The sequence below is a fragment of the Lissotriton vulgaris genome, chromosome 8, assembly GCF_964263255.1.
Source record: "Lissotriton vulgaris chromosome 8, aLisVul1.2, whole genome shotgun sequence".
Classification (NCBI taxonomy): Eukaryota; Metazoa; Chordata; class Amphibia; order Caudata; family Salamandridae; genus Lissotriton; species Lissotriton vulgaris.
Window position 1 is genome coordinate 982,103,369 of NC_141696.1, and position 14,520 is coordinate 982,117,888.

Genomic DNA, 14,520 nt, shown 5'->3' on the forward strand with positions numbered 1-14,520 from the left:
TCCTGAAAACCCCTCACTCCCCCCGCGGCTCTGCCCCCCCTGCTCTGCAGCCTGATATAGTTACCTGGGGAACGTGACTGATGCACCAGCAACACTCTTTTGCACTGAAAGCTGGCCTCCAGAGGTTCCAGCCCACCGAGGGAATGCAGAGTGAAAAAACAAACTTGAAGTCCGGTTCTGCAAACATGTTTTGATGATAGTGGAAAAGTTTATAGCCTTCAGACGGGCAAAATGGGGTTTTCATCTGTGTGAGAACGTGGCCTCTTTCTTGCATGGTATGCCCCCACTTTTTGCCAAATTGCTGATGTGCTTTGAGTGTGCCCTGGGCTTCTGCCAATGAGGTACCCAGGGCCTGTGTTCCTTCTCTAAAAACTGTATTGAAGCCTAAACCCAATTGGCATCTCTGGCCACATGTCAGCCATTGGTGAATGGTACCCTTGGTACCCAAGGCATTGTGACCAGAGAATGCCCCTAAGGGCTGCATCACTTACTGTGCCACCCTTAGAGGCACGGTGCCCTGACACAAACACACTGCCTTGGCAGGCTGCGTGTCTTGGTTCAGAGCAAAACAGAGACGACATGGCACACATCTGAGTTCCAATGCAATAGAACACGACCCGGGCATACATCATTAACACCCTCAAGCTGGGTGCATTATGCCAGTAGGTGAGGGTACAGGTGCATGAGCCCTGTACACCTACAGTACCCAGGCCAATTCCTGGGCACTGTAAGTGCAGTGGTACTATTAGGAGTATATGGTGCTGGGAGGTTGTCATTATGAACTCCACAGCACCATAATGGCTACACTGAAGACTGATAAGTTGGGTATCAAACATCTCAGCACATTAAACCCACACTGATGCCAGTGTGGGATTTAATGTAAAATGCACAACAGAGGGCACCTTCCTTCCTCAAATCCCGAAACTACAAGAAGAAAGAAGACCTGCCGTGCAGCTGCTAACGGACGACACCAACTGACTTGGCACCGGCCTGTCGACCTTTCGAGCCTGCTCCTGTTAAACCCTGGCGTCTCCTATGGTCCGCAACCTCGAAAACCCCGGAGGACCTGACTGCCTTGCTCATCCAAAGACTGGGACTCCTACGAGCATTGGTCTGCTCAAGGATCTACAGCCCCTGGTGCCAGCCAGGAACTGCTAATCCAGCACACTCTGCACCCGCCGAGCCCGGCCCGTGTCTGAGTAAACAAAGACCACGAGGACGTCCCCCGGCGACTGTGACCAAGAATCCAGCACCCAAGTACCTCCCTCAGCGCTCCGGACGATGCCTGCAGCCTCAACTCCAGGGACCACCCCAACTGCGACCAGCAGAGGGTATGATTTCCCGTCGCCAAAAGACACCCCTGCAACCAGCGCCCTGCTGCCCCCTGTGCCCATCTCTTGGGTGCCTACCTAACCTCAGCTCCCCAACTTACTCCTCGAAGTGGGGGTCGCACCTTAAGAATCTCCGTCCCTGAGCCTGCAGGCTTTGTTCGTCTTGCAGCTTTCTCATTGAAATCCATTGGGCGCCTGACGGCCCAAAAGCACCCTGCACCCAGCTGCCCCAGAGTCGCTGGGAGTGCAACCTCTGTTCTGTTCGATTTCCCCTCTTTCCCTGAGTAAGTGATCAGGAGCCCTGCTCCTACAGGCGCATGGCCTGCCTGCTAGCCGCCACCAACCAAAGGCCCCCTACCCGCCATAGGCTAACATTGAGCCTACTCTCTCTGCACCCGGCTGCCCCTGTGCTGCTGAGGGTGTAACTACTGTACCTACCTGAACCTGGGAGACCCCTGAGTCTACCTACATTTTCTCCATAGGGTAACATTGACTGGTTTTCACTTGGAAATTCTTCAAAGTGTTGAGTTTTGAAACTATGAAATATTCACAAAAAATCATCCAATCAACGAAAACGAAATTTTTCACCTGTTACCAGGAGAGATCCCAGTGCTGGATCTTGGTGCCCAGCACTGAACCTAAAAAGTAATTACAATCGTGGTTTTCCAATAACTTGATTTTCCTCCATAGGATAACATTGCCTGGTTTTTATCAGAAATTCTTCTGTCGATTTTTGCAACTTACAAATATTTCTTAAACATTGCCTGTTTGACATAAACGATTTCTTTCAACTTTTTACAGGAGATGCACCAGGGCTGAATCCAGGATCCAGCCCTGAGTAAGAAAAACATCCGCAAAGTAACTGATATTGCATTTACTTAAAATTCCCATTGAGCTCAATGCTATTCTTGTGTTAAGTTCATGTTGCATATTGCAACAACTGTATCTATTGCATTCCAAAGTCTATTGCTCATTGAAAGTATTCAACTGTAGCATCTCATTCTGAGAAAGTATTTTTATAACTACTTGTGGTTCTAAAAATAAAATAATATATTTTTATATACTAAATAATTTGCCTACAGTTAAGTTCTTGAGTGTGTGAGACCATTTGCTGAGTGTGTACAACATGTGCTTTACACTGTCCTCTGATACGGCCTTACTGCTCGACCAAGCTACCACTTTAGAGAGTTCCAAACCTCTTGGGAACTGTGGACTCTGTGCACACTGTACCTTACCTTGGTGCAGTATATACAGAACCACTTTCTTACAATCTGTAAAAAACCCATCGTTTTTTTCAGCAAGAGAAATTGATTGTAAAATCTTGATTGAAAGATAATATGGGGGTTATGTTTTGGCTGGAATATGGGATGGAGTTGGTATCTGAGGACCTGAATCGCTAAGCTATTTTTTTTAAAAAGTCTATCTGTGAATTATCTTTCTGGCCTTCATGCAATTAAGAAATAATTGTAGGAGAACTCTGATACATAGTGTAACCATACTGATTCTCAACCAGGTGGAAAATTAAGCAGGAGTATAGGTGTTAGAAATATATATTGGTCCAAAAACGTTTTTTTTTCTTGAGGTAATCACTAACTCCTCCACCTTTCTGCATTTGTTATTAAATACATGGCTGTTGCTTCTCCTTTTTCACCTGGGTAAGACCTTAACTTAACACTTGCCTTCCACAGTAGCAACTTTGTGGATTTCCAGGGTGGTAAAGTGCCTGCACATTGTGAGTTCTCAGACTTTTATAGGACTAGCCCCACAAAAGTGTGACATGGTTGTGTAAAATGTTTTGCTAAAGCAGCAAACAGCTGGCGCATAGCAAATATTCAAGCGCTACTTGCACGCTATGATAGAGCTCATTATGATGAGTTAGAGAAACTCATTACACATCTCCCTAAGGAACATCAACAAAGGGCAGGTCAGCGATACAATAAGGGAAGATAATAACCAAAACTTCCATTAAGTGTGCTTTAGACGCAGCAGACACTGCGGCAAGATCTATAAACACCAGTATCATGTTAAGAAGACATGCATTGCTCAGGGTTCAAACAGGAGGTGCAAACTTCTTTATTGAACCAGCCTTTTGATGAGAAAACACTCTTTGGCTCAAGCACAGATAAGGCATTGGAGAAAATAAAAAAGGACACAAACGGCTAAGTCAATGGGAGCATTGCAACAGCCATCTCGGAGAGGTTCCTTTCGTAGGTCTACCTATAGAGGCGGATCAAAGAATACAGGCACAAGCCAGCAATCAACCTCTTTTACACCAACATCACCTAAAGGTAATTCTAGAGGCAGTTACAGAGGTAACAACAACAAGGGTAGAGGTCGCGGAAACAACAACTGCAACTCTCCTACCCCAAAACAGTGACTTCATACAGCTCCCCCCAGACCATGCAACACCGGTCGGGGGACGCCTATCACAGTTCCTACCTGTAAGTTAATTTACTTTGCAGTTTTCCTACCGAAATGTGCTTCAAATAATTTTGCTAATGGGTGCCCTTCATCAAAGGTAGCAGTTGGTCAGTGTTAACATTACATCTAAAGGCGAGGCGGGACAACTGAAATCGAGGGCTTTTCTAATAAACATTGCAGGAGAGAAGTTGCAAGTGCCTACACTTAGTGCTCAAACAGTAACATGTGGATTAAGTCTTATGTTTTCCCACAAAAATTCTAAATAGTTAAAAGAATGTCAAAATAGTACTTTCTTATAAAAAAAACGAAAACCTGTGCATTGTTTTAATTAAAATCAATATAATTTTACACCTCTATTTTTGTTAAGTATATTAAAGCCCCAACCCCTTCCCCCTATTTAAGCTCATGGTGGCCTGGATCAGAGCTCAACTCGTACATGTTTTCCCACCTAACAGGCGCTCAGGCCTACCGATTTTTCAAGGCTATAGTGTTTTAAAAAAGGAGTCACGATTCTTGTCTAAGTCGAAAAGACTGTTTGGTGGATATTGTATTTTCTGAAAGAAATTTCCAGAAGCAGATTTTTCTCCTTTTGATTTATTCCCCAGGAGTCTGACTTTTCCTTTCCAGCAGTACTTCTGGGTGCTGGAAGGTGGTGGCCCGTACTCATGCTGTTCCACTCCAGAAAGGATGTGCTGGCCTATTGATCCAAAGCTTGTCTGTCTGACACATTTATCTCTAGATTTTCAAATGTTCTCTGGTGTGCAAGGAATGTCACCCCCTAAAACGATAGGTTTCAAGACCTTTAGAGATTGTCTCAAATAAATGTCTGTCACCCATCCCACTCATGCATTGCTGTGGTGCTTGGGGTTGCCACGTCTCCAAGGCCTGTGGAGACTATGCGTTGATTTACCCGAAGACCATCCTGGAACGCGAGGGGAAACTCCATCCCCAAGCAGAAAGAGAATCTGTTCCGAGTGTGGTCCCGAATCAAATGTTTGCTCTTTTCCTGTCACAGGAGTCGAGTGAGCCACTCCAGAGGTCGGTTTTCGTTGCGCTCCAAATCATTAGGTAGGCGTGAGAAACAAAAATTTGAAGTGGGATACCGCTCTGTAGCACTATTCTCATTCACCTGAGCGGGGCGGTGCTGCCTTTCTTGATCTCAGACCCACAGCTGGATGACTTGGGATCTTATTCCACCCCGGGTTCTAGCACAAATGAAATTTTCAGGGCCTTCTCCACAATGCATTAGATCAAAGAGTCCTGCGCAGTCATGCTCCAGCTCTTTGGATCCCTACTGACTCCTTCTGGCATGCCTCCGGACCCTAAGGAGCCAAGAGGCCTTCCACCTGCGATACCGCTGGGTATTGGGATACTCCCCGCCAATTAGAACCTCTACACTTATCTTGCATCCAGCATTTGTTCTTAATCTGCTGCTACAACCCACACCGGCCCTTGGGAACGTAAATGCCGATGCTGACTTCACTGCTGAAAGAAACTGCTCCATTTGTTCTCTGATGCCAAATCAACACCAGTCTGACCTCAATTGACATCTCGCCTGAATTAGTCACTGCTTCTGCCACTTGATTATCAAAGTCTCAGCAACACTCTTCATTCCCTTTTTGGGAATGACTCGGATAATGACTCTTAACCCGGATGATGAGTTTGCGCAGACTGACTAAGATAATTGGTACAATGACTTACAGGAGGCTAGTAGTCTAGGTACATCACCGGAGACTGCTCTTTTTTTCTCTCCATGGACCACCCACAGAGGAATACACATCCTACTCCATGGAGATTCTTAGGGTGGTTGAAGTTCTTCATCCCTAACTCCCCACTTCGGAGGTTAAAACCAGAGTCTTCATGGAAGTCCTCCAACTGGGGCAAACCTCTTCTGAGCCCCTTCTGCCCTTTAATGTGGCACTAACAGATACATTGTTGGGTGTATGGGCCAAACCTTATTGTGTCCGAGCAGTCAAAAGACATTGCTGGGTGCCATCACCCTGTCCCTGGCAACACAGATTTTCTTTTGCAGTACCCCTCGCCAGAAAGCCTAGTGGTCAGGGCTTACCCCAGCTGCTCTAATCCTAACACAGCTTCACTACCATCAGGGGGAGCGGTGGGAAGTGTCAAGTTGGCGATTCCTTTTGGTTAGGATGTCTAGCACCCAATGTGCACCATGTTAAGAATTCGTTTTTTTTTCTTGCAACACTTTGAGACTAGAACTTCAAACTAATGGAGTGTGCGCAGTTTCCATATATGAGTTAGTCTCCTTCAGTACTGCCAAGGACATTCAGGGCTCCTAAGAGATGATGCACCCTATTGTGCGTGATAAACATCAATAAGAACGCATAACACATTTTGAACAGAGAGCGTGGGGCCCCTTACTTGGGTGTACTGCATTGTTTATTTTCAAAACCGGCTTGATTTTAGCCAGGTCTTAATAAGTCTTTAAAGTTACTCTAAGCAAGGTGTAAAGATAAAATATACCCACAAAAACAGCCTCTGGAATGAGAGGACATCCTATAAACCTCTTCAGGGTGACACACATACAGCATCTGTTCATATTGCACATGGCACCCTTAAAGCTTTATGCTCATTAAATGCAGCAAAGCAGCATCTATGGTTGCTTTAATGCTGTTTGAAAGTATTTTCCAACAGCTACTTTTCTTCCGCCTCCTGCTTGTATGCTTCATACCGCAATTGATAAAGTTTTTCTCTTGAATGTACACTTGGTCTGCACAAAACGCAGACCCTGTCCTTCTCGGGCTACCTGATAATGTTATTGCACTGTCCTCTACCTTCTAAGTCTGCTTTTTTTCTTTTAATCTGTTTTTCTAATGTTAAGAATTGCAAACACTCTCCTTTTTCACTTGTCACCACTGTTGTAATCCATGTGATAGACTGCATGCTGTAGAAAGATGCTGGAGCTTTCAGGTTCTATGTAGGCGCTTCGTTAGTTAAGAAAGTCGCACTTTTAGCAGTAGATGTGAAAGTATAAGGTATAGAAGCAAAAGGAGTGTCAAACCCAGATCTTCAGCAGCTCTTCCAACTGTCTTGTACTGTCTCACCATGGCATTGAAACACTTCAGATGGCATATTGTCACACAAGCATGGTTACATTTAGTGATCAAAGTATTGACATCTACAAACATGATAATACATATAACATACACGCTTTTGTGAGCAGATTGCGGGACCGGCTATGCCCTGGAGTGTAGGCCCGGTAGGATGGACATGGGACAGTTTCCCACATGCCCCCTAACTGTTATATTGAAATAGCTGATTTATATGCCTAACCCCGCAGATTGAGCTTCTCTTGATTGATACCCCATGCACATATCCGGCTCTCCCCCACCTCTTAGATGAGATGATTCTCTGCTCCATAGGAGATTGAGGGGGCTTCATACATGCACATAAGTGTTCCCTACCTGCTGCTTAAGGATTTTTTTAGGTAGTACTGCCTGTCACTGCCAAGTTATTGTGATAGTTTTTTTTATTTGTTAGTTTTGTTTTTGCGCGTGATTAATATTTATGAGAGTTGTCCTATGTGTCATACATGACTATCTATACCCAGCAATGACGCTTGGTTGAGCACATGGGTGATCATTGATGCTGCAATGATATCCTGTACTACTTACTTGATCTGAAAGAAACCGGTTAGTATTAGATTCCTTACTTTAGAATATCCCCAGGCGTCAGACTGGATCCGGAAATTTTTGCGTAGCAGTAACCTTGCGCGTCGGTAGGCGTCGTCTGCGGCTCCGCGTCCGTCGTCGGCGTCGTGGGCGCCGTGATGACGTCGGAGTACTTAGACGCCACCTATGCGTGCTGACGTCAGTTCTTAGACACCGCTTTTCCACGTCAGAAACGCAGAGCCATGTTAAAAACCAACACTGGTGCCATTGAAACTAGGGCCCTGAAAGGGGATGACCTTAACCCTAGATATTGGTTCGCAGAACAGGGGGGATGGGTGGGGCGGAAAGGAATCTAATACTAATTACTGTTTCTTACAGTTAAAACGTTACAGAAGGTAAGTAACTTGTTCGTCTGAAAGAAACAGGTTAGTATTCGATTCCTTACCTTAGAATAGATACCCCAGCAATACCAACCCCGGTGGTGGGTCTGCGAACCAATAATCACACCAGAAAGTCCTGGCGGACGGAACGGCCAAAGAAGCCACCCCGCCGGACTTGGCTGTCCAGGCAGTAGTGTCTTGCAAACGTGTGCAATGATGCCCACGTTGCTGCCTGGCAGATGTCCGGCAGTGGTAGCCGCCGTGGCCCGAGTGGAATGGGCCCTTAGCCCAACAGGAGGCTCCTTCCTTGCCAAGGAGTAACAAGCCTTGATACACAAGACGACCCACCGAGAGATGGTCCGCTTCTGTACCGCCCGTCCCTTCTTAGTGCCCACGTAACCAACAAAGAGTTGGTCATCCACCCGGAACTGGCGTGTGAGATCCAGATAGGAGAGCGCACGTTTTGGGTCCAGACGGTGGACCCGCTCTTCCTCCTTTGAGGGATGCGGAGGCGGAAGGAAGGTGGGCAAGGTGATAGACTGCCCGATGTGGAAGGCAGTGACAACCTTGGGCAGGAAAGAGGGTCTAGTCCGCAACACAACCTTGTCCGGATGGACAGAAAGGAAAGAGGGTTTAGAGGAAAGAGCCTGGAGTTCACTCACTCTCCTGGCAGAGGTGATGGCAACCAGTAAAGTAGTCTTCAGAGTAAGAAGGCGGATAGGACAGTTGTGAAGTGGCTCAAAGGGAGCGCACATCAGAAAAGTAAGAACCAGGTTCAAGTCCCACTGAGGCATCACAAATGGAACAGGTGGAAACGTGTGTGTGATGCCTTTCAGAAAACGAGTTACAATAGCGGACTTGAACAAAGATGGTTGATCAGGCAGCCTTAGAAAGACTGAAAGGGCAGAAAGGTAGCCCTTGATTGTGCCCAGAGCAGAGCCCTGCTGGGCAAGAGAAAGAAGGAAGAGAAGAACCTAAGAAAGAGGGGCAGAGAGAGGATCCACAGCCTTTGCTGTGCACCATACCACAAATCTGTTCCACCTGCAGGCGTATACTGACTTTGTGGAGGGACGCCTGGCTGACTGAATGATATTACAGACTTCAGGAGGCAAGTCAAATGGCCTCAACTGTCGCTGCTCAATCTCCAAGCTTGTAGGTGGAGACTGGACAGGTTCAGGTGGAGGACCGTCCCCTGCTGCTGCGACAGAAGGTCCTCTTGAAGAGGCAGACGCAACTCCACTTGCGACGAAAAGCGTCTACGAGCGAGTGCCGCCTTGGAAATTCCAACGCGCCGAACTGATGACATTGCGCGTTCTCTTCTGTGGCGAATAGATCTAACCAATGCTCTCCCCACTGCAGAAAGAGACCTTGCGCCACGTCAGCGTTCAGACGCCATTCGTGATCCATCATGCACCGGGTGGCGGAGTTCGTCCGCCCTGTCGTTCAGAGAGCCTGCCAGGTGTTGAACCACCAGGGTCACGCACTGATGTTCCAGCTACTGCCATAGGCGCAGAGCCTCCTGGCAGAGGGTCCATGACCCCACCCTGCCCTGTTTGTTGCAGTACCACATGGCGGTGGTGTTGTCTGAACACCTGCACTACACTCCCCCGGACAGCGGAGTGGAATGCCAAGGTGCAAGACTTTCGCCGGCAGCTCCAAAAGGTTGATATGGAGCCGGGACTCCGCCGGAGACCAGAGGCCCCTGATCTCCGCCTCTCCCATGTGGCCTTTCCAGCCCTGGAGGGACGCGTCTGTCACAACTATGTGCTCCGGTTGGGGAAGGGAGAGGGATCTGCTGCTGACCCAATCGCGGTCCCTGAGCCACCACTGCAGCTGTCTTGCAGTGCCCTCCGAGATCAGGACATGGTCGAACAGGTCGCCCTGATGCTGGGCCCACTGAAACTTCAGGTCCCACTGCAGAGCCCGCATCCGCCAACGGGCGTGATGCACCAGAAGGATGCAGGAAGCCATCAGCCCCAGAAGCCGCAGCGTCAACCTGACCGAGACTCGGGATAAAGGCTGAAAGATCGGAATCGGAGCCTGAATATCCCGAACCCGCTGCTCGCGGGGATAACCCCGAATTTGCGCCGAGTCGAGAACTGCTCCGATGAAGAGGAGCTTTTGAGAGGGACACAGGTGTGACTTATGCACGTTGATGGAGAACCCCACAGGACATCCGCCGTTTTCTGGAGGTGGCTGACTACTGTCTGGGGCGAGCCCGCCTTCAACAACCAGTCGTCGAGGTAGGGGGAAGACTGAAACCCCTAACCTGCGCAGATGAGCTGCGACCACCGCCATCACTTTCGTGAACACCCGTGGGGCGCTGGTAAGGCCGAAGGGGAGCACGGTAAACTGAAAGTGCTCGTGGCCTACCGTGAACCGCAGGCAGCGCCGGTGGGCCGGCAGGACGGGGATGTGGAAATAGGCGTCCTGCAAGTCCAACGCTACCATCCAGTCTCCTGGGTCCAGGGCAGCCAAGACCTGAGCCAGTGTCAGCATTTTGATCTTCTCCTTCTGGAGGAAGCCGTTGACGTTCCGGAGGTCCAAGATAGGGCGTAGGCCCCCTTTGCCCTTCTTGTGTACCAGAAAGTAGTGAGAGTAGCAACCAAACCCTACTTCTGGCCCAGGAACGCGCTCGATGGCCCCCTTGGCCAACAGGGTCGTAACTTCCTCCAAGAGAACACAAAAAATACCCCGATACGCAGTGGTATTGCGTTGGCATGGCTTGAGGGGTCGTCTCGAAGGGGAGGGAGTAGCCCCTTCGGACGATTTGCAACACCCACCTGTCCGATGTGACAGTACGCCAGTGGGAGTGGTGATGGCGAGCCATGCCCCCCACTGGCGTCACTTGGGCCCGAAAGCACGGACTAGGAAGGTTTTGAGGCGAATGCTGCGGGGGAAGGTGTGGACTGGCCTCGTCGTTGTCCCCGACCGCCACCACTGCGGTTTCCACGGCCACCACCGAGTTGGATGTTAGTCTGCGGTGCGTGGCTGGCAGCTCGTGTGGGGGCGCCCCTTCCTTGGCCACGAAAGGAGGGGAAGGCACCCGTTTGCTGGCGCGGGGTCGAGAGGCCCAAGGACTTGGCCGTAGTCCTGGAGTCCTTAAAGCGCTCAAGCGCATGGTCTGCCTTCTCACCAAAAAGGCAACGGCCATCAAACGGCATTTCCATGAGGGTATTCTGGACATCCGCTGAAAAGTTGGCGGACCTCAACCAGGCGTGGCGACGAATCGCCACCGTCGTTGCTATCGCTCTGCCTAGTGAGTCGGTGGTATCCAGCCCGCACCGGATGGAAAAACGGGCCGCATCTCGACCCTCCGCAAGGGCTTGGGCGAGTTTAGCCTTGACCTCCGCCGGGCATTGTGGCAGTACGTCCGCAACAGTGTCCCACAGGGAGTGGGTGTAGCGGCCCAAGAGGCATGCGGTGTTCGAAGACCGCAGTCCCAGACTAAGGGAGGAGAATATTTTCTTTCCGTAATTCTCATACCTCTTGGATTCCCGATCAGGCGGCGCTGACGGGAATGCGGTCTGGGAGTTCGAGGCCTGGATGACCAGGCTCTCGGGGGTGGGGTGGGTGGACAGGAAACAAGGGTCGCCCGGGGCCGGGCGGTGGCGTCTGGCCACGTTCCTATCTACAGGCTGGCCTGTAGCGGGCCTGGACCAAGTGCCCAAAAGAATGTCAGTCAAGGCCTCATTAAACGGCAGCAGAGGCTCAGCCGAGCTTGACTGCGGTTTAAGGACCTCAGTGAGGAGGTTAGTACTCACGGCCGCAACGGGGAGCTCAAGGCCCAAGGCCTTGGCCACCCTCCTCAACACCACACTGAAGGTTGCCCCCCCTCCGAAGAGCTATCTTTTGGCCATTTCAGCCTTTCTTCGCCTTCCAGATCAGCCTTCTCAGGCAATCAATCTATCCACAAGAGCCCCGGTGCTGGGCTTGGAGAAAGTACCCAGAAGGATGTCTGTGAGGGCCTCAGCCTTCTCTTTTCAAGTTTCCTATTGTAATTCGTTTCCTCATGGGCATTCCTGACCTGTTCCCTCCTATTCATTTCATAACGCCCCAGTGGGACTTCAACCTTGTTCTGTCTTACTTTATGTGTGCTCCCTTCGAGCCGCTACATAATTGTCTTTACTTTATGGGTTTTGATCAGTTCTTCAGTGCCTGATGATAGAGTAGAGGTTTTCATGATTTAAGCCACCAAGCCAGATTTTCCAAAGTAGATTATTAAAACAGATAACGATGAGCGGCTTGGTTGGTTGCAGGAAAAAAGACTCTTATGCAGTTGGCTTGCCCAAGCCATTTTAAAGCAAAACAGGAGCTGCTTTGGGATTATGGGTGTCTGACTTACCTTGCTTACTTGGGCAATGAAGTACAGTGTAGTGTACTCTCATTTTAAATAGCCGCTAAGCAGTGTCTTTTTACACCTGTTCCATTTGATTAATTCCATGCAAGATTTAACATATTACACAAAGTGGTAACTGTGGTGCTAGCTGCCCAAAATATGACACAAAGGGATAAATTGTAAACAAATTGGAATACCATTCAGTGCTGGCTGTTTTCTGAAATAAATGTAGTCAAACATTTTGAGGTGTTTTGGGAATATCTGGAATGTATATGTTTGGGAGCAATGTAAAAAGGTTTATATCACTTGGGATAATATTGATAGGACAATTTCTTGGAAACCAGTAAGGGCAGCCAACTACCTCCAGTGTTGGAGGCACTTCTTTACATGGGGGAGTGACATTCAGAAATAGGAAGCCTGGCACAGCGAAGTGGCCGATATATGGGACCGATACTTATGTGTATAAAATATCTATCGGATGCTTTGCCCAGCTAGTTGGATTACATAGAGAAACTTTGTTAGGAGGAGTTAATTTTATAGTGTGGTGTTTTTGTTACAGGGGCTCTTTTTTCTTAGGATTGTTGTTTAATTAGATGTATTATCCTTGATTTTACCTCTTAAACAGATTAATAAAAACTAATTGAGGTGCCTGAGAGCAGGATAAAATGATCGCAGGCTTACGGTTCAGAGACCCTCATGCTGCTTTGAATCTTTTTTTTTTTTTTAACCTTTCATAGAAACCAGACCTGTTCTGTTGCTATGTTTCACACTATACTTAACAAGAGGTGATCTAGTAGAACACAGATTCTGCCCTTGCCTTTGTGTAATGTAAGGCGTGCACATAGGTTAATGCCTTGAGTGAGGTACTCAGTTGCAAGCACTGTATTTAATATGGAAGTTATACATTTTCATTGACACGTACATGTCGTGTCTATATGCTCTGGCTGAAGTTACGTTTTTGGAAGCACTTACTACTCCATGTCTGAGGCACGAGCATTTTTTTCATGGTGTAATTATTGATTATACTTTGTCCTATTAGTCAAGAGGCTCTTAAATGTTAAGGAATAAGGTTGCTTAGTGTCATGGTTGTCTTTGTTTGCAGATATGTGCATCTTTTACCTCCCTGTAGTTGCATCAAACCTTATGTAATGATTACTAATCATTAATTTTCCAGATGGAAGTGGAGAAAGAGGGGAGAAGGATGCCAGCAAGATAACAACTTATCCTCCTGGAGCTGTGAGGTTTGACTGTGAGCTTCGGGCAGTCCAAGTCAGCTGTGGCTTTCACCATTCAGGTAATGGGCCACAGTGTATGGTTGAAGGGTTGATTTTGTCCAGATCCAACCTTATGGTGCCACTGTATTCAAGTTATTCCATCAACCTTTCTTTCATTCGCAGTTTTGCTACAGGGACACCAGACAACACAAGTGGCAGAGGGTTCTACTCCCTCGTTGGCTCCACTACCCCCAATCTGAGGGCCAATAGACACAGCAACAACATTGTAGGCAGCTGGCTCTTTCAATAGTGGACCAAACTCGGGTACACTATGCAAAGAGACCAGGCAAACCCCCAAAGGAATTACACAGGCACAAATGACACCCCAAATGCTCTCTTTTGTGGGAGTGTGGATGATGTTAGGCATATCAGAGGGTAGTGCTACGCATTTATTGCACACACCAAGGCAGTGAGACACACACCCGAGAAAGAAATTCTACATCAATCTATAAAAATATCACATACATTAATATGAATTTAGATACCAAGATTATCAGAATCAGGTGAGGTACTTTTCGAGTTATGAATTTTTACAGCATTTAAAAGCTAACAGTGCAATTTTTGGTAGTGGTAATGATATCCTATGGGGGAAAAACGTATACTGCACGCCAACAGGTCGCCTTGGGAGGCTCTGGGGCGTCCGGGTGGGGAGGGAAACGATACGATCAGAAAGAGGCTGCAAGCTGGGACGTGGGCACCAGTCCGGTGGAACCTACAGGGGGCCTCAACCCGTGAGATGCTCAGGCACACAGGGACACCGGTGGTCCACTTCTCCTTGGATTGTGAAGTTCGAGTACAGTGGTGTCTTTTGGCAGTGCTAGTCACTGGCTTTTGGAGGGAGCCTACTGAAAACGGCTGCAGGTGACTACTGCAAGTCCAGAACTGGCAAACCCAAGTAGCCCTAAAGGGTCTTGGGGCCCCATTGGCACCATCACCTCCCTCATGCTCTGGGGTGCAGGTGCAGAGGTGCTTTGAGGCGTCCGGTAGCAGGCATTCTCTTTGTCTTGGTTTCTGCTGAAGAGTGGCAAACAGGACAGCTGGGACTCTCAGGATGTGGGTTTCACTGTCCCCGAATTCCCACGTAGTGCAGGTCAGTTTTCCTTGACGTTGGAGTCTGGACTGGGTGCAACAGCCTTTACC

At 48.3% G+C, this 14,520-nt stretch overlaps 1 protein-coding gene across 12 annotated transcripts in view; it reads left to right on the plus strand.

The window, feature by feature from the left end:
- Window positions 1-14,520, plus strand: part of MYCBP2 (MYC binding protein 2) — a 2,065,574-nt gene that overhangs the window by 369,947 nt on the left and 1,681,107 nt on the right. For all 12 annotated transcript variants that reach the window (XM_086934832.1, XM_086934837.1, XM_086934835.1 and 9 more), the window contains one exon: window positions 13,281-13,400. In XM_086934832.1, coding sequence (XP_086790958.1) covers window positions 13,281-13,400 — 120 coding nt within the window. The remainder of the gene's footprint in view (window positions 1-13,280; window positions 13,401-14,520) is intronic.